This window comes from Hypanus sabinus, chromosome 2, assembly GCF_030144855.1.
Source record: "Hypanus sabinus isolate sHypSab1 chromosome 2, sHypSab1.hap1, whole genome shotgun sequence".
Lineage (NCBI taxonomy): Eukaryota > Metazoa > Chordata > Chondrichthyes > Myliobatiformes > Dasyatidae > Hypanus > Hypanus sabinus.
Genome location: NC_082707.1, coordinates 107096307 through 107118750, shown reverse-complemented (window position 1 = coordinate 107118750; position 22444 = coordinate 107096307). Strand labels below are relative to the sequence as shown.

The window sequence follows — 22444 nt, the reverse complement described above, 5'->3', positions numbered from 1 at the left end:
AGGGATGAGTAAATGAACAGGCAGGGGCCTCCCCAAGTAGACAGGGAAGAATCCATGGAGTACCTGAAGTAGTAGGAGGTCCCAAAGAGCCTGGAGACCCTCAGACAGACTAGCCTATGTTGCACCTGGGGAAGAGAATGTGGTACCTATCCCCTTGGTGAGCAAAGTCACTGCCATTTACACCTGGGTTGGACTTTGTAGTTTGTATGAAGGGGTGACAAATTATCTCAACATCTTGAGGATATGACTAATTTTGGTGGGGGGGAAGAATGTAACCCCTTGGGAAAGGTTCCACTGCTAACATAATGGTCTTTCTGTAGTGTCTGGGCTACGGTTAGAGATAACGGGTGCTTTGGAATGTGAGCTGGGTCCTTTGTTCAGTGGGAGATGAAGGGGGAAGATGCTGAAGAGAACCGGTTGTAGGATTCAACCTGGTGGGGGACTGTGATTCAATGGAGGAAGGGTCCGCAGTCAACTGAGGATCAGTGAATATGCCTTTTGGAAGAAATGAGCTCCAACTTGTGCACATTTGACTATCATGGGCCCTTTTTTAGTTTTTTTTTTCTTTACCTTCACTTTAATTGTATGCAGTGTGCTGTCTGTTATTTCTTGGCACTGAGTTATAACAGGGTTGCAAGTTAAAGAGCATCCACACAAACTGGAATTTGGCAGGACCAGAGTGTTTATTCCCTAGACTTATGCAGTTGAGGAAACCAGTGGGGTTTCATAAGGTATGTGCAATTCTTTTATTGATAAAAGGATGGGGTGTAAAAGCTGGGAAAGTGTGGCCTAGCCTTTATAAAGTACAGTGCATTTGATTCTGATTGCCACATTGATGGAAGTGTGTAAAAGCATTATAGAGTTCAGAAAAGATCATGAGAATGTAGTCCAGCCGCAAAGATAGGTAATGAAGATTGAAACTATTCTTTGAAGAAGGCAAAAGAGAGATAGTGACGGGAAATAGTGGTAAAGAAGTCAAGGACAAGAACAGGTATAAAATAAAAAATGTGACAGTCAATCGGAAATGGGAAGCTCCATCGTGGCCTTTAACAAACATTGAATAAATAGTGAAATTAATTCCCGACACTCCCTTGAAACTCACCAGGCATTCCCTTCAAACTCATTTGGCTCACTGGAAAATTGATTGTGCCGTGAAAGATCTTACCACAAAAAAGTACTGTTGGGGTATCAATATAAACAATAACCACTAGTGAAGTCCTTAGTGACCAAGATTGCCACAGCTGTAAATGATGAACAAAGTTCATAAAACTGATGAGAATGGGGCATGGGTTGGAATTGAGGAGTTGTCCTGATACAGTAAATGCAGACATGAAGTGTCTAAAGCTGTAACCATTCACTGATCTTATGAAGTTGAAGGTGTTTTGCAATTCACAATTCACCTCAGTATTGTCACAGAAATGCATAGAATAACTTGTGGAAGAGGTACTACTGTCCTCTTAATAACCAATTGGACAAGAACTGTGGTACACTCAGACAAAAACATGGCAGTGACAAACATGAAGAGGTAGGTATGTCATCACTGATAACAGCAAAGTTACTGGGTCCAGAACACACACTTACAACTCATGCATTCCTACACAAGGGAGAAGAGCAAGGGCTCCCAATGTTCTCAAGTCTGAACAGAAAACTGCTAGAGTATTTTTATATAGAATTGGCTTAACAGTTACTGATACTGATCACTGTAAATTGTATATGTGTGAATTCCTTACTCACAAGAGCAATTGCTGTTTACAAGAAGCGTTAAAAGTTAATCAAAACTTCAAGCAGACAACCAATACACACAAAATGCTGGTGGAACGCAACAGGCCAGGCAGCATCTATAAGAAGAAGTAAATCTATAGATGCTGCCTGACTGAACTTCTTCCTATAGATGCTGCCAGGCCTGCTGAGTTCCACCAGCATTTTGTGTGTGTTGCTTGAATTTCCAGCATCTGCAGATTTCCTCATGTCTGAACAGACAACCAATGATATTTTGATGTTAATGACGACAATAGAGCACTTGTTGGGCATGTCTCACATCCTTTCTTTATCCTTCTTGTCTGTCTTCGGCATTCCGTATTATGCAAAGGGATGTCATGTTTTAGGAGCAACTTTCTGGAGAAGTCTTACTCATAGAAACATAGAAAACCTACAGCACAATACAGGCCCTACGGCCCACAAAGTCGTGCCGAACATGTCCCTACCTTAGAAATTACTAGGCTTATCCATAGCCCTATTTTTCTAAGCTCCAGGTATCTATCCAACTCTCTTAGTATCCACCCCCACCACCGTTGCCGGCAGCCCATTTCACGCACTCACCACTCTGAGTAAACAACTTACCCCTGACATCTCCTCTGTACCTATTCCCCAGCATCTTAAACCTGTGTCCTCTTGTAGCAACCATTTCAGCCCTGGGAAAAAGCCTCTGACTATCCACACGATCAATGCCTCTATCAGGTCACCTCTCATTCTCCATCGCTCCAAGAAGAAATAGCTGAGTTCATTCAATATGTTCTCATGAATCTGTTGCTCCCCAATCCAGGCAATGTCCTTGTAAATCTCCTCTACACCCTTTCTACCGCTTCCACATCCTTCCTGTAGTGAGGCGACCAGAACTAAGCACAGTACTCCAAGTGGGGTCTGACCAGGATCCTATATAGCTGCAACATTACCTCTCGGCTCCTAAATTCAATTCCACGATTGATGAAGGCCAATTCACCACATGCCTTCTTAACCATAGAGTCAACCTGTGCAGCTGCTTTGAGCATCCTATGGACTCGGACCCCAACATCCCTCTGATCCTCCACACTGCCAAGAGTCTTACTGGTAATAGTATATTCTGCCATCATATTTGACCTACCAAAAATTAACCACTTCACACTTATCTGGGTTGAATGCTATCTGCCACTTCTCAGCCCAGTTTTGCATCCTATCAACGTCCCACTGTAACCTCTGAAAGCCCTCCACACTATCCACAACACCCTCAACCTTGTAACATCAGCAAACCTACTAGCCCATCCCTCCACTTCCTCATCCAGGTCATTTATAAAAATCATGAAGTGTAAGGGTCCCAGAGCAGATCCCTGATGCACTCCACTGGGGACCAAATTCCATGCAGAATAGGAGCCGTCTACAACCATTCTTTGCCTTCTGTAGGCAAGCCAGTTCTGGATCCACAAAGCAATGTTCTCTTGGATCCCATGCCTCCTTACTTTCTCAATGAGCTTTGCATGGGGTACCTTATCAAATTCTTTGCTGAAATCCATATACACTACATCTACTGCTCTTCGTTCATTAATGTGTTTAGTCACATCCTCAAAAAATTCAATCATTCGCCTAAGGCACAACCTGCCCTTGACAAAGCCATGCTGACTAGTCTTAATCATATTATACCTCTCCAAATGTTCATAATTCCTGCCTCTCAGGATCTTCTCCATCAACTTACCAACCACTGAGGTAAGGCTCAATGGTCTATAATTTCCTGGGCTATCTCTACTCCCTTTCTTGAATAAAGGAACATTTGTAACCCTCCAATCCTCTCCCATCCCCATTGATGATGCAAAGATCATCGCCAGAGGCTCAGCAATCTCCTCCCTCGCCTCCCACAGTAGCCTGGGGTACATCTCATCCGGTCCTGGTAAGCAACTTAGCCAACTTGATACTTTCCAAAATCTCCAGCACATCCTTTTTCTTAATATCTACATGCTCAAGATTTTCAATCTGCTGTAAGTCATCACTACGATGACCAATATCCTTTTCCATAGTGAATACTGAAGCAAAGTATTCATTAAGTACCTCTGCTATCGCCTCCGGTTCCATACACACTTTCCCACTGTCACACTTGATAGGTCCTATTCTTTCACGTCTTATCCTCCTGCTCTTCACATACTTGTAGAACGCCTTGGGGTTTTCCTTAATCCTGCCTGCTAGGGCCATCTCATGGCCCCTTCTGGCTCTCCTAATTTCCTTAAGCTCCTTCCTGTTAGTCCTATAATCTTCTAGATCTCTAACATTACCTAGCTCTCTGAACCTTGTGTAAGCTTTTCTTTTCTTCTTGACTAGATTTATTACAGCCTTTGTACACCATGGTTCCTGTACCCTACCATAATTTACCTGTCTTATTGGATCATACCTATGCAGAACTCCACACAAATATTCCCTGAACATTTGCCAATTCCTTCCGTATTTGCCCTGAGAACACCTGTTCCAATTTAAGCTTCCAATTTCCTGCCCGATAGCCTCATAATTTCCCTTTCTCCAATTAAACACTTTTTAACTTGTCCATTCCTATCTCTTTCCAATGCTATTGTAAAGGAGAGAATTATGATCACTATCTCCAAATTGCTCTCCCACTGAGAGATCTGACAGATGACCAGGTTCTTTTCCCAATACCAAATCAAGTACAGCCTCTCCTCTTGTAGGCTTATTTACAAATCGCGTCAAGAAACCTTCCTGAATGCATCTAACAAACTTCACCCCATCTAAACCCTTTGCCTTAGGGAGATGCCAATTGATAGTCGGGAAATTAAAATCTCCCATCATGACAACTCTGTTATTATGTGCCAGTGAAGGTAAGTGTAGGATGCTCTGGAGGATGAACACGTGGCTGAGGAACTGGTGTAGGGGAGAGAGTTCCAGATTTTTGGATCATTGGGACCTCTCCTGGGGCAGATGGGACCTGTACAAGAGAGACGGGTTACACCTGAACTACAGGGGAACCCATATCCTTGCAGGGAGGTTTGCTAATGCTATTGGTGAAGGTTTAAACTAGATTTGCAGGGGGATGGGAACCAGAGTGCCAGAGGAGATAGTGGAGCAGGGGTGAAAATAAATGTTAAAAGTTCATGCAAAGTCAGAAATAGAAGGGTAGTGTGTGGTGGTAATATTCTTCTGAGGTGTGTCTATTTCAATGTGAGGAGATTTGTGTGGCAGACGAGCTGAGGGCGTGGATTGACAGATTAAATTATGACATTGTAGCCATTAGTGAAACTTTGCTACAGGAGGGGCAGGACTGGCAGCTTATTGTTCCAGGGTTCTGATGTTTCAGATGTGATAGAGGCAGAGGGATGAAGGGGGGGGGGGGGTGGCATTGCTAGTCAGGGAAAATGTTACAGCAGTGCTCAGGCAGGACAGATTAGAGGGCTGGTCTACCAAGGCCATATGCATGGAGCTGAGAAACAGGAAAGGTATGACCACATTAATGGGGTTGTATTATAGTCAGCGATAATTGGAGGAGCAAATCTGCAGAGAGATAGCAGATAACTGCAGGAAACACAAAGTTGCGATAGTAGGGGATTTTAATTTTCCACATATTGATTGGGACTCCCATACTGTTAAAGGTCTAGATGGGCTGGAGTTTGTAAAATGTGTTCAGGAAAGTTTTCTAAATCAATATATACAGGTACCAATTAGAGAGGATGCAATATTAGATCTATTAGGAAACGAGTTAGGACAAGTGATGGAAGTGTGTGTAGGGGAACACTTTGGGTCTAGTGATCATAACACCATTACTTTCAACTTGGTCATGAATAAAGATAGACTTGATCCTCGGGTTGAGGTACTAAGCTGGAAAAAGGCCATATTTGAAGAAATAAGCAAGGATCTAAAAAGCATGGATTGGGACAGGTTGTTCTCTGGCAAGGATGTGATTGTTAAGTGGGAAGACTTCAAAGGAAAAACTTTGAGAGCGCAGAGTTTGTATGTACTTGTCAGGATTAAAGGCAAAGTGAGTAAGAATAAGGAACCTTGGTTTTCGAGGGATGTTAGAAGTCTGATGAAGAAGAGAGTGATGCATGAGAGGTATAGGCAACAAGGAGCAAATAAGATGCTTGAGGAGTATAAAAAGTGCAAGAAATTACTTTAAAAAAATCAGAAGGGCTAAAAGAAGACACGAGGTTACTTTGGCAGTCACGGTGAAGGATAATCCTAAGAGCTTCTACAGGTATATTAAGAGCAAAAAGATAGTAAGGGATAAAATTGGTCCTCTTGAAGATCAGAGTGGTCAGCTATGCATGGTATCAAAAGAAATGGGGGAGATCTTAAATAGTTTTTTTGCATCTGTGTTTACTAAGGAAACTGGCAAGGAGTCTATGGAAATAAGGCAAACAAGTAGTGAGGTCATGGAACCTATACAGATTAAAGAGGAGGAGGTGCTTGCTGTCTTGAGCCAAATCAGAGTAGATAAATCCCCAGGACCTGACAGAGTATTTCCTCAGACCTTGAAGGAGACTAGTGTTGAAATTGCAGGGGCCCTGGCAGATATATTTAAAATGTCAGTATCCACGGGTGAGGTGCCGGAGAATTGGAGGATAGCTCATGTTGTTCCGTTGTTTAAAAAAGGCTCTAAAAGTAATCCTGGAAATTATAGCCCAGTAAGTTTGATGTCAGTAGTAGGTAAATTATTGAAAGGAATACTAAGAGATAGGATCTACAAGTATTTGGATAGATAGGGACTTAATAAGGAGAGTCAACATGGCTTTGTGCGTGGTAGGTCATGTTTAACCAATCTATTAAGAGTTTTTCAAGGAGGTTACCAGGAAAGTGGATGAAGGGAAGGCAGTGGATGTTGTCTACATGGATTTCAGTAAGGCCTTTGACAAGGTCCTGCATGGGAGGTTAGTTAGGAAGATTCAGTTGCTAGGTATACATGGTGAGGTAGTAAATTGGATTACACATTCGCTCAATGAGAGAAGCCAGAGAGTGGTAGTGGAGGATTGCTTCTTTGAGTGAAGGCCTGTGACTAGTGGTGTGCCACAGGGATCAGTGCTGGGTCCATTGTTATCTGTTGTCGGGACTTGAGAAACTGAGTTAGAGAAAGGTTGAATAGGTTAGGAGTTAATTCCCTGGAGCGTTGAAGAATGAGGGGAGAAGATAGAGGTATATAAAATTATACATATATAGCCTGGCCTGCTGTGTTCTACCAGCATTTTGTGTGTGTTGTTATATAAAATTATGATGGGTATAGACAGAGTGAATGCAAGCAGGCTTTTTCCACTGAGGCCAGGGGAGAAAAAAGCCAGAGAACATGGGTTAAGGGTGAAAAGGGAAAAGTTTAAAGGGAACATTAGGGGGAGCTTCTTCACACAGAGAGTAGTGGGAGTGTGAAATGAGCTGCCAGTTGAAGTGGTGAATGCAGGCTCACTTATAATATTTGAGAAAAACTTGGCCAGGTACATGGATGAGAGGGGTATGGAGGGATATGGTCCAGGTGCAGGTCAGTGGGACGAGGCAGAAAAATGGTTTGGCACAGCCAAGAAGGGCCAAAAGGCCTGTTTCTGTGCTGTAATGTTCTATGGTTCTATTATTACAACTTTCCAGAATCTGTTTCACTATCTGCTCCTCAATATCCCTGTCACTATTGGGTGGCCTATAAAAAAACACCCAGTAAAATTATTAACCCCTTCCTGTTCCTAACCTCCACCCAAAGACTCCATAGACAATCCCTTCATGGCACCCACCTTTTCTGCAGCTGTGACACTATCTCTGTTCAACAGTGCCATGCCCCCATCTCTTTTGCCTCCCTCCCTGTCCTTTTTGAAACTTCTAAAACCCAGCACTTAGCACAGCCCATCTGATCTATAGCAAGTAGAGGTGTATCCAGCAGTCTTACTTGACTACTATCGCCCCATGTATTACCACAACCTCCACAGGGAAAGCGAAAGGAACAATAAAGGGAAGTGAAATAATACAAGTATGGTGCAGGTAAACCAACACACAAGATTGATCTTGCCAGAACAAGCTTGAAAGACCTTCTCATATACTGAATCATCTGCAGAACTGGCCTAACACCTTTGGCTATAAATACCTGGAAAAGGGGAACAAAGGTGTGCTCTTTCCTGATTTGGTGTCTCCTGCCACCTACCATTACCCATCTTATGTCTTACCGGTTTGTTTAGCTCCAGAGGCAGCTCTGTCTGGGACCCAGATCCATACTTGGCATTCAGATGAGCAATGATGGCAGCCTGGACTGCAGGGTCCCGAGACTGTGAAGTAACATGGAGATAAAATTGGTAACTCACTCTGTACAGCTTTGTCAATACAAACTATTCAGAAATAAAGTACATCCTACTGCTCAGCAACTAGATTAAAAAACAGGACTTCAAACCACCCGAACTATAGAACATAGAAAAGTACTGCACAGTAGGACAGTACAGGCCCATTGGCACACTGATGTTGTGCCAACCTTTTAACCCAATCCATGATCAATCTAACCATTCACTCCCACCCCTCAACAATTCTTGTTTAAACTCTCCCCAGTAGCCTTAGCAAACCTTCCCGCCAGGATATTAGTCATTCTTGGATTCAAGCGCAACCCGTCCTTTTTGTACAGGTCACACCTGCTCCAGAAGAGGTCCCATTGATCCAGAAATCTGAATCCCTGCTCCAATCCCTCAGCCATGCATTTATGCTCCACCCCATTCTATTCCTATACTTACTGTCACGTAGCACAGGCAGTAATCCCGAAATTACTATCTTTGAGGTCCTGTTTCTCAACTTCTTTCCTAACTCCCTGTACTCTTTTTTTGGGACCTCCTCCTTTTTCCTACCTATGTCCTTGGTACCAATATGTACCACGTCCTCTGCTTGTTCCCCTTCCCACTTCAAGATATCATGGGCGTGATCAGAAACATCCCAGATCCTGGCACCTGGGAAGCAAACTACCATCTGCGTTTCTTTCATGCGTCTACAGAATCGCCTATCTGACCCTCTAACTATAGAGTACCCTATAACTGTTGCCATCCTCTTCTTTTGCCTACCCATCTGAGCCACAGGGCCAGACTTTGTGCCAAAGGCGTGACCACTGTTGATTCCCCCATGCAGGCCACCTCCCCCCCAACAGTACTCAAGCAGGAATACTTATTGTTAAGGGAGATAGCCACTAGGGTACTCTCTAGTACCTGCTTCTTGCCCTTCCCTCTCCTGACTGTTACCCACTTCTCTGTCTCCTGTGGTCCCAGGGTGACTACCCGCCTATATCACCTCCTCACTCACCCTGACTAGACGAAAGTCATCGAGCTGCAGCTCCAGTTCCCTAACGCGATCCCTAAGGAGCTGCAGCTTGACACACCTGGTGCAAATGTGGTCATCCAGAAGGCTAGGAGTCTCCAGGACCTCCTGCATCCGACACCAAGCACAAAAAACAGGCCTTTGTTTTTATTTTAAACAAACAACCTACCTGGCCTCGACCCTTTATCGCCAAAGCCTTCCTACTCTGTCTCCCTCTACTCTGTCACCCACTCCTTCAATGCCCGCTCTGTAAATCTGTCTTCCTTTTAAACTCTTCCCACTGTTCTCACTGGCCGACCTCCATGCACTTACAGTCATGCCCCATTCAAACCACTGAAGAAATAACTTTTATCCCAGCTCTGTTCCTATCAATGTCCCGTTGTACCCTGCACCAAAATCATGTCATCTGCAAATTACTGAATCACCCATTTATATCTTCTTCCAAGTCACTTATTAAAAAAAAGCACAAAGAGCTGGAGTCCCTGAAGAGATCCCTGTGGAAAACTCACCAACCCCCAAGCAGAATATATACCATTTACACAGACAAGCTTCCCTTTATCCTGTGCCTCGTGACTTTCTGAATGAGCCTACTGTGAAGAACTTGTTGAATACTTTACTAAAATCCATATACACCACATCTACTGCTCTACCTTCATTTTGTTTTGTCACTTCCTCAAAGAATTCAATCAGGGTCGTGAGGTACGACCTGTCCTTCCCAAATCCCTAATCAGACTATGCTTCTTCAAATGCTCGTAAATTTTGCTTCTAAAAATCCTCTCTAATGGTTTGCCCACTATTGATCTGACTCACTGATCTAAAATTCTCAGAATTGTCCCTATTACTTTTCTTGAACACCCTCCAGTCATCTGGTATGACTCCTGCAGCCATTGGGGATGCAAAGCTAATCACCTAAGGCACAGCAATCTCTCTCCTAGCTTCCCATAATAACCTAGTGTTTATCTGTCAGGAAGTCAACTATCCTAATGCTTTTCAGAAGTTCTAGCTCACCCTCTTTCGAAACATTGACATATCTCAGCCTGTCCTCACAAACGTCAAGATCCCTCTCACTGGTGAAGACTGAAGATACTGAAGCAAAATATTTATTAAGGACTTCCCCTATCTCCTCTGACTTCAGGCATATGTTTCTTTTACTATCCTTGATTGGTCCTACTCTCTCTCTAGCCATTTTCCTCTTCTTCACATACATGTAGAATGCCTTGGTATTTTGGTTAATCCCACACACCAAGGCCTTCTCATGTCCCCTTCAAGTTCTCCCAAGTCCCTTCTTAAGCTACTTCCTGGCTACCTCTACAACCTGTCTGTTCCTTGCTTTCTAACTTTATTTATGCTTCCATCGTTCTATTGATTAGATTTTCAACATCTTTTAGTAACCACGGTTCCTTCAACCTGCCATCCTTTCCCTGCCTCAATAGGACAAACCTATCCAGAAACTAATTAAAGTCCTCCATAAACAACCACAGTTCCACTGTGCATCTCCCTGAGTACACCTGTTCCCAATTTATGCTACCAATTTTCTGCCAAACAGCATCATAACTTGCCCTCCCCCAATTAAATACATTCCCATATAGTCTGCTTCTATCCCTGCCAAAAGCTATGATAAAGGTTAAGGAGTTGTGGTCACTCTTCAGAATCCACTCACTGAGAGAATAGGTTCATTGCCTAGTACCAGATCCAGTATGGCCTCTGTGGAAGACTCATCGACAGGAATCCTTTCTGGATATACCCAAGAAATTCTAAACCTTTTGCACTAAGGAGATGCCAATCAATATTAGGGAAAATTAAGTCACTCATGACAACAACCCTGCTATTTTATCCTCTTTACAAAATCTGCCTCCCAATCTGCTCCTCACTGTCTTTGTGGCTACTGGGGGGAGGGGGGTGTCTAAAGAATAGTCTCAATAGAATGATTGCTCCCTTCCTGTTTCTGACTTTCACCCACAGTAAATCAGTTGTCTACTGAATGACCTCCATTTCTGCATCTGTGGTACTATCCCTGATTGACAATGCCATATCCACCTATTTTTTTTGCAGGCTGTGGTCTAGGGTAAAACCAAGTCTACAAACCCTCCTTCCTCCCTCCTAAGAGCATTGCAAACCCAATTGCTGTGCTGCAACTACTTGACACTCATACAGCATGACAGACTCCGTCATCAGGCAGTTGATAACTACATTCCAAGGTGCTCTGATAGCTCTGTATATTTAGTCTGCTGGTTGAATCACGAACAGTCCTTACATTGGAGACGATGGTGGGTTGACACTGGCGCCTGGTGAATGGGTCCATCTGCTTGGTCCTCTCACTCTGGACTTCAGCCTGCAAAGAGATAATAGTGAAAAACCATGAAAATCCCATCACCAGTAATTCTCAGATGAGTTCCAACTGCATTACACAGAATCACTTACAAATCTAGCCAGCTTTTCGGTTTTTAAGCACCACTTTGTTATACTGTCTGCAGTGGATTCTGATTCCCCAGTTACTCCTCATCATTCACCACATACAGTACATTCTGGTTAACTGGGACACATCTGGACTAGTACACTTTGATACAATTAAACAGATGCCCCAAGTAGCTGATGTTTCATGGAAGTAGACAAACTACTGCTTAACCAAGTTACAAATTATGCATTTAAATTTTGTTTCATATGGCAGAAATTAGAACACTACCAATACTACTACAGTATTACAAATCTGTATTCTTTTGATTGAATGTAAATGAACAAAATCAGTGCACTCAGTCCAAATTGCCTTCAAGGCCTTCAGCCCACCAGGTTGTGCCAAACACGTTCCTGCCGTAGAAATTACTCAGCTTACCCATAGCCCTCTATTTTTCCAAGCTCTATGTACCTATCCAATCCGCCTCCACCATCGTTGCCGGCAGCCCATTCGATGCACTCACCACTCTCTGAGTAAAAAAACTTACCCCTGACATCTCCTCTGTACCTACACCCCAGCACCTTAAGCGTGTGTCCTCTTGTGGCAACCATTTCAGCCCCGGGAAAAAGCCTTTGACTATCCACGCAATCAATGCCTCTCATTATCTTGTACACATCTATCACATCACCCCTCATCTTCCGTCACTCCAAGGAGAAAAGGCTGAGTTCACTCAACCTATTCTCATAAGGCATGCTCCATAATCCAGGCAACATCCTTGTAAACCTCCTCTGTACTCTTTCTATGGCTTTCACATCCTACCTGTATGAGGCGACCAGAATTGAGCACAGTACTCCAAGTGGGGTCTGACCAGGGTCCTATGTAGTTGCAACATTACCTCTCGGCTCCTAAATTCAATTCCACAATTGATGAAGGCCATAAGCCTTCTTAACCACCTTCTCAACCTGCGCAGTTGCTTTGAGTGTCCTTTGGACTCGGACCCAGAGATCCCTCTGATCCTCCACTGCCAAAAGTCTTACCATTAATACTATAATCCGCCGTCATATTTGACCTACCAAAATGAACCACCTCACACTCCATCTGCCACTTCTCAGTCCAATTTTGCATCCTATCAATGTCCTGCTGTAACCTCTGATAGCACTCCACACTATCCACAACACCTCCAACCTTAGTGTCATCAGCAAATTTACTAACCCATCCCTCCACTTTCTCATCCAGGTCATTTATAAAAATCATGAAGGGTAAGAGTCCCAGAACAGATCCCTGAGGCATTCCACTGGTGACCAACCTCCATGCAGAATATGACTTGTCTACAACCACTCTTTGCCTTCTGCGTGTAAGCCATTTCTGGATCCATAAAGTAATGTCCCCTTGGATCCCATGCCTCCTTACTTTCTCAATAAGCCTTGCATGGGGTACTGATCAAATGCCTTGCTGAAATCCATATGCATTACATCTACTGCCTTCCTTCATCAATGTATTTAGTCACATCCTCAAAAAAATCAATCAGGCTCGTAAGGCACGACTTGTCCTTGACAAAGCCATACTGACTATTCCTAATCATATTATACCTCTCCAAATGTTCATAAATCCTGCCTCTCAGGATCTTCTCCATCAACTTACCAACCACTGAAGTAAGACTCACTGCTGTATAATTTCCTGAGCTATCTCTACTCCCTTTCTTGAATAAGGGAACAACATTCGCAACCTCCAATCCTCCGGAACCTCTCCCATCCCCATTGATGATGCAAAGATCATCGCCGGAGGCTCAGCAATCTCCTCCCCTCACCTCTCACAGTAGCCTGGGGTACATGTCATCCAGTCCCAGTATCTTATCCAACTTGATGTTTTCCATAAGCTCCAGCACATCCTCCTTCTTAATATCTACATGCTCAGGATTTTCAGTCTGCTGCAAGTCATCACTACGATCACCAAAATCCTTTTCCATAGTGAATACTGAAGCAAAGTATTCATTAAGACCTTCTGCTTTCTCCTCTGGTTCCATACACACTTCCCCACTGTCACACTTGATGGGTCCTATTCTTTCATGTCTTATCCTCCTGATCTTCACATACTATGTAGAATTCACACACATATAGAATGCCTTGGGGTTTTCCTTAATCCTGCCCGCTAAGGCCATCTCATGGCCCCTCTGGCTCTCCAAATTTCCTTCTTAAGCTCCTTCCTGTTAGCCCTATAATCTTCTAGATCTCTAACATTACCTAGCTCTCTGAACCTTTTGTAAATTTTTCTTTTCTTCTTGACTAGATTTATTACAGCCTTTGACACCACAGTTCCTGTACCCTACCGTAACTTCCAAGTCTCATTGGAACGTACCTATACAGAACTCCACACAAACATCCCCTGAACATTTGCCACATTTCTTCTGTACTTTCCCTGAGAACATCTGTTCCCAATTTAAGCTTCCAATTTCCTGCCTGATAGCCTCATAATTCCCCTTACTCCAATTAAACGCTTTTTTAACTTGTCTGTTCCTATCTCTTTCCAATGCTATTATAAAGGAGAGAGAATTATGATCACTATATCCAAAATGCTCTCCCACGGAGAGACAGGTGACCAGGTTCATTTTCCAATACCAAATCAAGTACAGCCTCTCCTCTTGTAGGCTTATCTACATATCGTGTCAAGAAACCTTCCACAACACACCTAATGAACTCCACCCCATCTAAAACCCTTGTTCTAGGGAGATGTCAGTAAATATTTGGGAAATTAAAATCTCCGATCACGAGAACTCTATTATTACACCTTTCCAGGATCTGTTTCCCTATCTGCCCCTTGGTATCCCTGTTACTATTGGGTGGCCTTAAAAAAACACCCAGTAAAGTTATTAACCCCTTCCTGTTCCTAACTTCCACCCACAGAGACTCCGTAGAAAATCCATGACGTCCACCTTTTCTGTAGCCGTGATGAGGAAAAACTTCTTCACACAGAGAGTGGTGAATCTGTGGAATTCTCTGCCACAAGAAACAGTTGAGGCCGATTCATTGGCTATATTTAAGAGGAAGTTAGATATGGCCCTTGTGGCTAAAGGGATCGGGGGTATGGAGAGAAAGCAGGTACAGGGTTATGAGTTGGATGATCAGCCATGATCATACTGAATGGCGGTGCAGGCTCGAAGGGCCTACTCCTGCACTTATTTTCTATGTTTCTATGACACTATGATCAACAGTGCCACGCCCCCACCTCTTTTGCCTCCCTCCCTGTACTTTCTGAAACATCTAAAACCCAGCACTTGAAGTAACTATTCCTGTCCCTGAGCCATCAAGTCTCTGTAATAGCCACCACATCATAGCTGCAAGTACTGATCCACGCTGTAAGCTCATGCGCTTTATTCACAATACTCCTTGCATTAAAATAGACACATCTCAAACCGTCCTTCTGAGTGTGTTCTTTCTCTATCACCTGCCTATCCTCCTTCACACAAGGTCTCCAAGCTTTCTCTATTTGTAAGCCAACTGCTTTTTCCCCAGTCTCTTCAGTTTGGTTCCCACCCCCCAACAATTCTTGTTTAAACTCTCCCCCGTAGCCTTAGCAAATCCCCCCGCCAGGATATTGGTCCCCCGGGATTCAAGTGCAACCTGTCATCTTTGTACAGGTCACACCTGCCCCAAAAGAGATTCCAATGATCCAGAAATCTGAATCCATGTCCCCTGCCCCAATCCCTCAGCCACGCATTTATCCTCCATCTCATTCTATTCCTATACTCATTGTCGCGTGGCACAGGCAATAATCCCGAGATTACTGCCTTTGTGGTCCTGCTTCTCAACTTCCTTCCTAACTCCTTCTAGTCTTTTTTCAGGACCTCTTCCCTTTTCCCACCTGTATCATTGGTACTAATATGTACCATGACCTCTGGCTGTTCTCCCTCCCACTGCAGGATATCTTGGATGCAAGCTGAAACATCCTGGACCCTGGCACCTGGAAGGCAAACTACCATCCGAATTTCTTTCTTGTGTCCACAGAATTGCCTGTCTGACCCCCTAACAATAGAGTCCTCTTTCACTACTGCCTTCCTCTTCCCTTCCCTACCGTTCTCAGCCACAGGACCGGACTCTGTCCCAGAGGAACGCCCACTGTTGCTTTCCCCAAGTAGGCTGCCCACCCCCCCACCAACAGTACTCAAACAGGAGTACTTATTGTTAAGGGGGACAGCCACATGGGCACTCGCTAGTACCTGACCCTTCCCCTTCCTCCTCCTGACTGTGACCCACTTGTCTGTCGCCTGCCTATAAATCCTTTCTATCACCTCTTCATTCTGCCTGACCAGATGAAGGTCATCGAGCCACAACTCCAGTTCCCTTAGGAGCTGCAGCTCGACACATCAGGTGCAGATATAGCCTTCCAGGAGGCTGGGCGACTCCACGACCTCCCACATCTGACACCGAGCACAGAACACCAGCCTCACGCACATACTTCCGGTCCGCAATTAACACAGGTAAAACTACTCCACCTCATTACTGCCTAAGCCCGTTGAGCCAAAGGCCTATCACTCTGCTATCCTCTCACTCCACTGCCCGCTGGATATGGAGGTCTTCTTTTTAAACTTTTCCCACTCTACTGGCTGACGTTATGCGCCTGCAGAGTCTTGCTTCTCTTTTACCGAGTCGAAAAATGCCTTCGCTCCAGAAATCCTTAGCCATTCCACTCGCAGCCTTCTTGCTCTGAATTATGGAAAATGTCAATATTTAAAAACCATCTGTTTGCTAGAGCTTCCTCCTACTTTCTTGGTTGTATATCCTATGCTGACCATCTTATTCTGGAGACCCAAGGAAGAAGAGGAGGACATTACTGAGGGGATATTTAAGATTCCTTTCAATAGGGGCTACAATGAGATTTGCAGATATCCAATCCTGACTTATTCAAGCTGTTAAGGCGAGCACTACAAATTTTAGGTCTGTTCTGGAGTTCAGAGTAACAACCCTTTGCACACATGTTCCCTCTATCCAATCTGATCTGTGCTCAGATGAATGAAGCAATTCAGTTTGTGCAATCCCTTAACATAATGCCTTAACTGAACCCCCAAAACACATTATCAAACCAGCATATTCCATTAGGGTCTCACTGTACACTGCCTTTGTACACCGATTTCCAGCTTCTGAAAGGCTGAATGGTAATGGGACAAAATGGCCAGATGACTTGATAACAAAGGGAGTTCTGCTGCATGCAACTACAAGTAACTAAGAAATGAAATCTTCAGACTTTCTCTGCACAACGTATAGGTACCCGAATTCTACTGTACTGCATGTGAAATATTCTAACTCTATACATAGTGGTTGTGAGAACTCACACTCTTTGATAAAGTTAGGTAAGCATTTAATTGGAGTGAGGGGAAATATGAAGCTATCAGGCAGGAACTTGGAAGCACAAATTGGGAACAGGTGTTCTCAGGGAAATGCACGGAAGAAATGTGGCAAATGTTCAGGGAACATTTGTGAGCTGTTCTGCATAGGTACATTTCAATGAGACAAGGAAAGAATAGCAGGGTACAGAAACTGTGGTGTACAAAGGCTGTTGAAAAAAAAACTGGGTAATGATAGAGATCTAGAGAATTATAAGGCTAGCAGGAAGAAGCTTAAGAATGAAATTAGGAGAACCAGAAGAGGCTATGAGAAGGCCTTGGCAAGCAGGATTAAAGAAAACCCCAAGGCATTCTACAAGTATGTGAAGAACAAGAGGACAAGATGTGAAAAAATAGGACCAATCAAGTGAGACAGTGGAGATAGTGGTGGAGGTATATAATGAATACTTTGCTTCAGTATTCACTACGGAAAAGGATCTTGACGATTGTAGGGATGATTTACAGTGGATTGAAAAGCTTGAGCATATAGATATTAAGAAAGAGGATGTGTTGGAGCTTTTGGAAAGTATCAAGTTGGATAAGTCTCCGGGACTAGGCTACTGCGGGAGGCGAAGGAGGGGATTGCTGAGCTTCTGGCAATGATCTTTATATCATCAAAGGGGACAGCAGAAGTTCCAAAGGATTGGAGGGTTGCAGATGTTATTCCCTTATTCAAGAAAGGGAGTACAGATAGCCCAGGAAATTACAGACCAGTGAGTCTTACCAACCAGTGGTTGTTAAGTTGATGGAGAAGATCCTGAGAGGCAAGATTTATGAACTTTTGAAGAGGCATAATATGACTAGGAATGGTCAGCATTGCTTTGTTGAAGGCAGCCTGACTGAATTTTTTGAGGATGTGACTAAACATGTTGATGAAGGTAGAGCAGTTAGGTGTAGTGTATATGGATTTCAGCAAGGCATTTGATAAGGTACCCCATGCAAGGCTTATTGAGAAAGTAAGAAGGCAAGGGATCCAAGGGGACATTGCTCTGTGATCCAGAATTGGCTTGCCCACAGAAGGCAAAGAGTGGTTGTAGATGGGTCATATTCTTCATGGAGGTTGGTAACCATTGGTGTGTCTCAAGGATCCGTTCTCGGACCCCTTCTCTTGGTGATTTTTATAAATGACCTGGATGAGGAAGTGGAGGGATGGGTTAGTGAATTTGCTGACAACACAAAGGTTAGGAGTGTTGTGGATAGTATGGAGGGCTCTCAGAGGTTACAGCGGGACATCGATAGGATGCAAAATTGGGCTGAGAAGTAGCAGATGGAGTTCAATCCAGAAAAGTGTGAGCTGGTTCATTTTGGTGAGTCAAATATGATGGCAGAATATAGTATTAATGTTAAGACTCTTGGCAGTATGGAGGATTCTGTGCAGGTTGACTCTGTGGTTAATAAGGCATATGGTACATTGGCCTTCATCAACCATGGGATTAAATTCAAAAGCTGAGAGGTAATGTCACAGCTATATAGGACCCTGGTCAGACCCTACTGTGCTCAGTTCTGGTCACCTCACTACAGGAAGAATGTGGAAACTATAGAAAGGGTGCAGAGGAGATTTACAAGGATGTTGCCAGGATTGGGGAGCATGCCTTACGAGAATAGGTTGAGTGAACTTGGCCTTTTCTCCCAGGATGAGAGGTGACCTGATAGAGGTGTATAAAATGATGAGAGGCATTGATTGTGTGGATAGTCAGAAACTTTTTCCAGGGCCGAACTGGCTAACATGAGAGGGCACAATTTTAAGGTGCCTGGAAGTAGTACTGAGGAGATGTCAAGGGTAAATTGTTGATTTTTTTTATTATACGCAGAGTGCAGTGAATGTGTGGAATGGGCTGCTGGCGACGGTGATGGAGTTGGAAATGGCTATGATAGGGTCTTTTAAGAGACTCCTGGATAGGTACATGGAGCTTCAAAAAATAGAGGGCTATGGGTAATCCCAAGTAATTTCTAAAGTAAGTACATGTTCGGCACATCTTTCTGGGCCGAAGGGCCTGTATTGTGTTGTAGGTTTTCCATGTTTCTATTGTATTTAGTGCATTTGATCAACAAATAATACCATCCAGCAATAATGCTTACCAGTAAAGCTTTTTCAGACTCCACAATGTTCCATTCTCTGTTCCTCTGGTTTATGTAGCTAACAGAAAGAAGCAATGAGGTTTTAATAGAGACACTACAATAACATGTGCTATCTTTTGGGCCACACTCTAGTTGGAATAAGGGCCATCTAACATCAATTACTTTTGATACTGACCTCTGCTGCTTCATGTTTGGACAGTCTCACATTAACATTCAAAAACACAGATGATTGATTATAAAGGGAGTTGCACTGCTCGTCACCAAGTAACAAAGAAGTGAAATCTGTTGATTATTTTTTTTCCCAAAACTTGGCAGCTCTGTGACATGTACAATCATCTTCTGGGCCAGACTAGTTGGAATGAGGAAGATTTTGCTACCAATTATCTTTGGTACTCACCTCTGGCACTTCATGTTTGTGCAGCCCCACATCAGGATCCAAAAACGCAGCAAGAATTTCCACATGTTGATGCTGATGTTCCACATGTTCTATGCTGATGGCACCAACCTCTATCTAATGTTCACCTCCCTAACCCACTTCAAATTTGTCAAAATACTTGTCTGCCATTCAAATCTAGACAAACTCATTTCTTCAAATTAAATAACGATAAAAACAAACTCTTTAGTCCCAGTCACAAACTCCATTCTCTTTCCACAAATAATTTTCCTAAACCAGAACCAGATCCAGATGTTCACAGCTAGTGTAATAACATGACCTTTTAAAAAATATATGTACATTATTAGCTCACACACTCTCATCTCTGAGAAAGTCACTGGTCACTCAGCCTAATCACGCTTTTGAAACCATTCAATCCTTGATAAATTTAAGGTCACACTACAGATCCTTCCAGCTCAGTTTTCAATGCCGACTATGATGATTATTGACACAATTCCATGTGCCCACATCTCTCTCCATCTTTTTATTTACATACCTGCCCACCCGTCTTTTCACCATGTAATCAACTGTATGAGGCCCTAACTTTTTTTTTAGCAGTTTCTTTCAGATACCACATTCTGTGGAAAAACCTAAAATCTTAAAATTTCTCCCTTCTCACTTTAAATCTGTGCCCATCTACTTCTAGAGTCCCTGCTCTGGAGAAAAGATTCTACCTACCCTCTCTACACCCCCCATAATTTTATGGACTCCACAAGGTCTTTGCAACACACAAAATACTAGAGAAACTCAGCAGGTCAGGCAGCATCTATGCAAAAGAGTGAACAGTTGGCATTTCAAGCCAAGACCTTCATCATTACTGGATTCTCCAGCATTTTGTGTGTGTTTCTTATATCTGCAACTTTGTTAATCTTACCACCTACATTTTCATTCTTGCCATTTATGGACATTACAAAGGTCTCAGTACTGATTCTTGTGGTACCCCACTTGTCATAGGCCCCACGTCAGGAGAACACCAAACCATCACTAACCTCTACACCACACGCCTCCCCCAATCACTCAGCCTGTTTGCCGCCATTCCCCAGGTCCCTTGTGCCTTAAAACTCTAGATCAGTCTACCATGCGAGACCTTTCAAACTCCTGAAGTGCACATCTCATGGTCCCAGAACACATTGTACACCATACTCACTACATTCTGCAGATGCACAATGGAGAGCATTCTAACAAGCTGTATCACTGTACAGTACTGAAACTGAACAGGAAGGCACTACAACAGGTAGTCGGGACTCTCAATGCATCACTGGCACCAGCCTATTTGCCATCAAAGAAATATATACAGAACAATGCCAGAAAAGAGCCAGCACCATCATGAAGGACCACATACACCCTGTTCATGGACTGTTTGTCCCAGACTCAAACAGATACTCTCCCCAAGCAGTAAGGCTGATCAACATCTCCACCCATTAACCCATCCTCCACACTCACAACCACCATTAATTTATCAGTTCTCGCCAGATATCTATGTCTAGACATTCCTGTGCCCAGCATCACTTCATGCACATACAATTAATATAGGTATACAGGCTACCTTGTGTACCTATATTTAGTGTTCTTTTATTATTGTGTTCTTCATCTTAGTGTCTTTTTGTGCTGCATTGAACCTGGAGTAACAATTATTTTGTTCCCCTTTATACATCTGTACTGGAAATGACATTAAACAGTCTTGAATTAAGTTTAATTAAAAAGCTCTAAAAGCCCTCAAAAGCACACCCACTCCAATTTTCTTGGTTTCTTCCTAAAAGAAAACTCAGAGTAAGACATGATCTCTCCTGCATAAAACCATGCTGACTTCTTGCAACACACACAAAATGCAAAGGAGGAGGAATTGACAGAAGGGCACTGATGTCGATTAATAACCCACAGACTCTCACAGCTACCTGGGCGAGACCTCTTCCCACCCATTACTTGCAAACACGCCATCCCCTTCTCTCAATTCCTCTGTCTCCGCATCTGCTCTCAGGATGAGGCCTTTCATTCTAGAACAAAAGAGATGTCCTCCTTTTTCTTTGAGACCCTTTCTTTGTCTCCCTTTTCTCCACCATCAATGCTGCCCTCAACTTGCATCTCTTCCATTTCACGTACGTCTGCTCTTACCCATCCTCCTGCCACACTACCAGGGATAGGGTTCCTCTTGTCCTCACCTACAAATTCACCAGTGTGCATCTAGCACATAATTCTCCATAACTTCTGCCATCTCCAACTGGATCCCACCACCAAGCACATCTTTCCCTCCCCCCATTTTCTGCAGGAATTGCTCCCTGGCCCATTCATTCCTCCTGGCACTTAGCTTGGCAAGCAGAATAAGTGCTACATCTGCCTCTACACCTCCTCCCTCACTACCATTCAGGGCCTCAAACAGTCCTTCCAGGTGAGGCGACATTTCACCCGTGAGTCTGGATCATATACTGTGTCTGGTGTGGCCTCCTTTATATCGGTGAGACCGGACATAAACTGGGAGACAACTTGACCGAGCACTTATGCTCCGTCAGTCAGAAAAAGGATCTCCCCATGGCCACTCATTTTAATTCCACTTCCCATACTCATTCCAACATGCCTATACACAGCCTCCTCCACTGTCGTGATCGATCACACTTAGGTTGGAGGAACACTATATACTCGGTCTGGGTAGCCTCCAACCCGATGGAACGAATGTCAATTTCTCAGACTTACAGTAATGCCCCTCCCCCCGTCACCATTTCCCATAATCTTTTCCCCCTCTCAGATTATCTCCTTGCCCACCCATCTGGTGCTCCTCCCTCCTTTCATGCCCTTCTGTCCCTTTCACCAATCAACTTCCCAGCTCTCTATTTCATCTCTGCCCCTTCAGGTTTCACCTTTTACCTTGTGTTTCGCTCCCTTCTCCCAGCTTTTAAATCTACTCCACAGCTTTTTTCACTCCAGTGCTGCCGAAGGGGTTTGACCTGAAATGTCGACTGTACTCTTTTCCATAGATGCTGCCTGGCCTGCTGAGTTCCTCCAGCATTGTGTGTGTTGCTCAGATTTCAAGCATCTGCAGATTTTGTCTTGTTGCTGACTTTTCCTCGGTCCCTGCCTTTTCAAGTGAACATAAATCCGATCTTCTTCAATAAACCAGTATAAGACTCACTGGTCTGTAACTTCCATGCAAATCCCTGCTACT

At 43.7% G+C, this 22444-nt stretch overlaps 1 protein-coding gene across 2 annotated transcripts in view; it reads right to left on the bottom strand.

The window, feature by feature from the left end:
* rtf1 (RTF1 homolog, Paf1/RNA polymerase II complex component) overlaps positions 1-22444 on the bottom strand; it is a 207319-nt gene that overhangs the window by 18624 nt on the left and 166251 nt on the right. For both annotated transcript variants that reach the window (XM_059951609.1, XM_059951615.1), the window contains exons 14-16: positions 18855-18912; positions 11261-11338; positions 7884-7982 (exon numbers count right to left, since the gene is read on the bottom strand). In XM_059951609.1, the coding sequence (XP_059807592.1) occupies positions 7884-7982; positions 11261-11338; positions 18855-18912 (235 nt within the window). The remainder of the gene's footprint in view (positions 1-7883; positions 7983-11260; positions 11339-18854; positions 18913-22444) is intronic.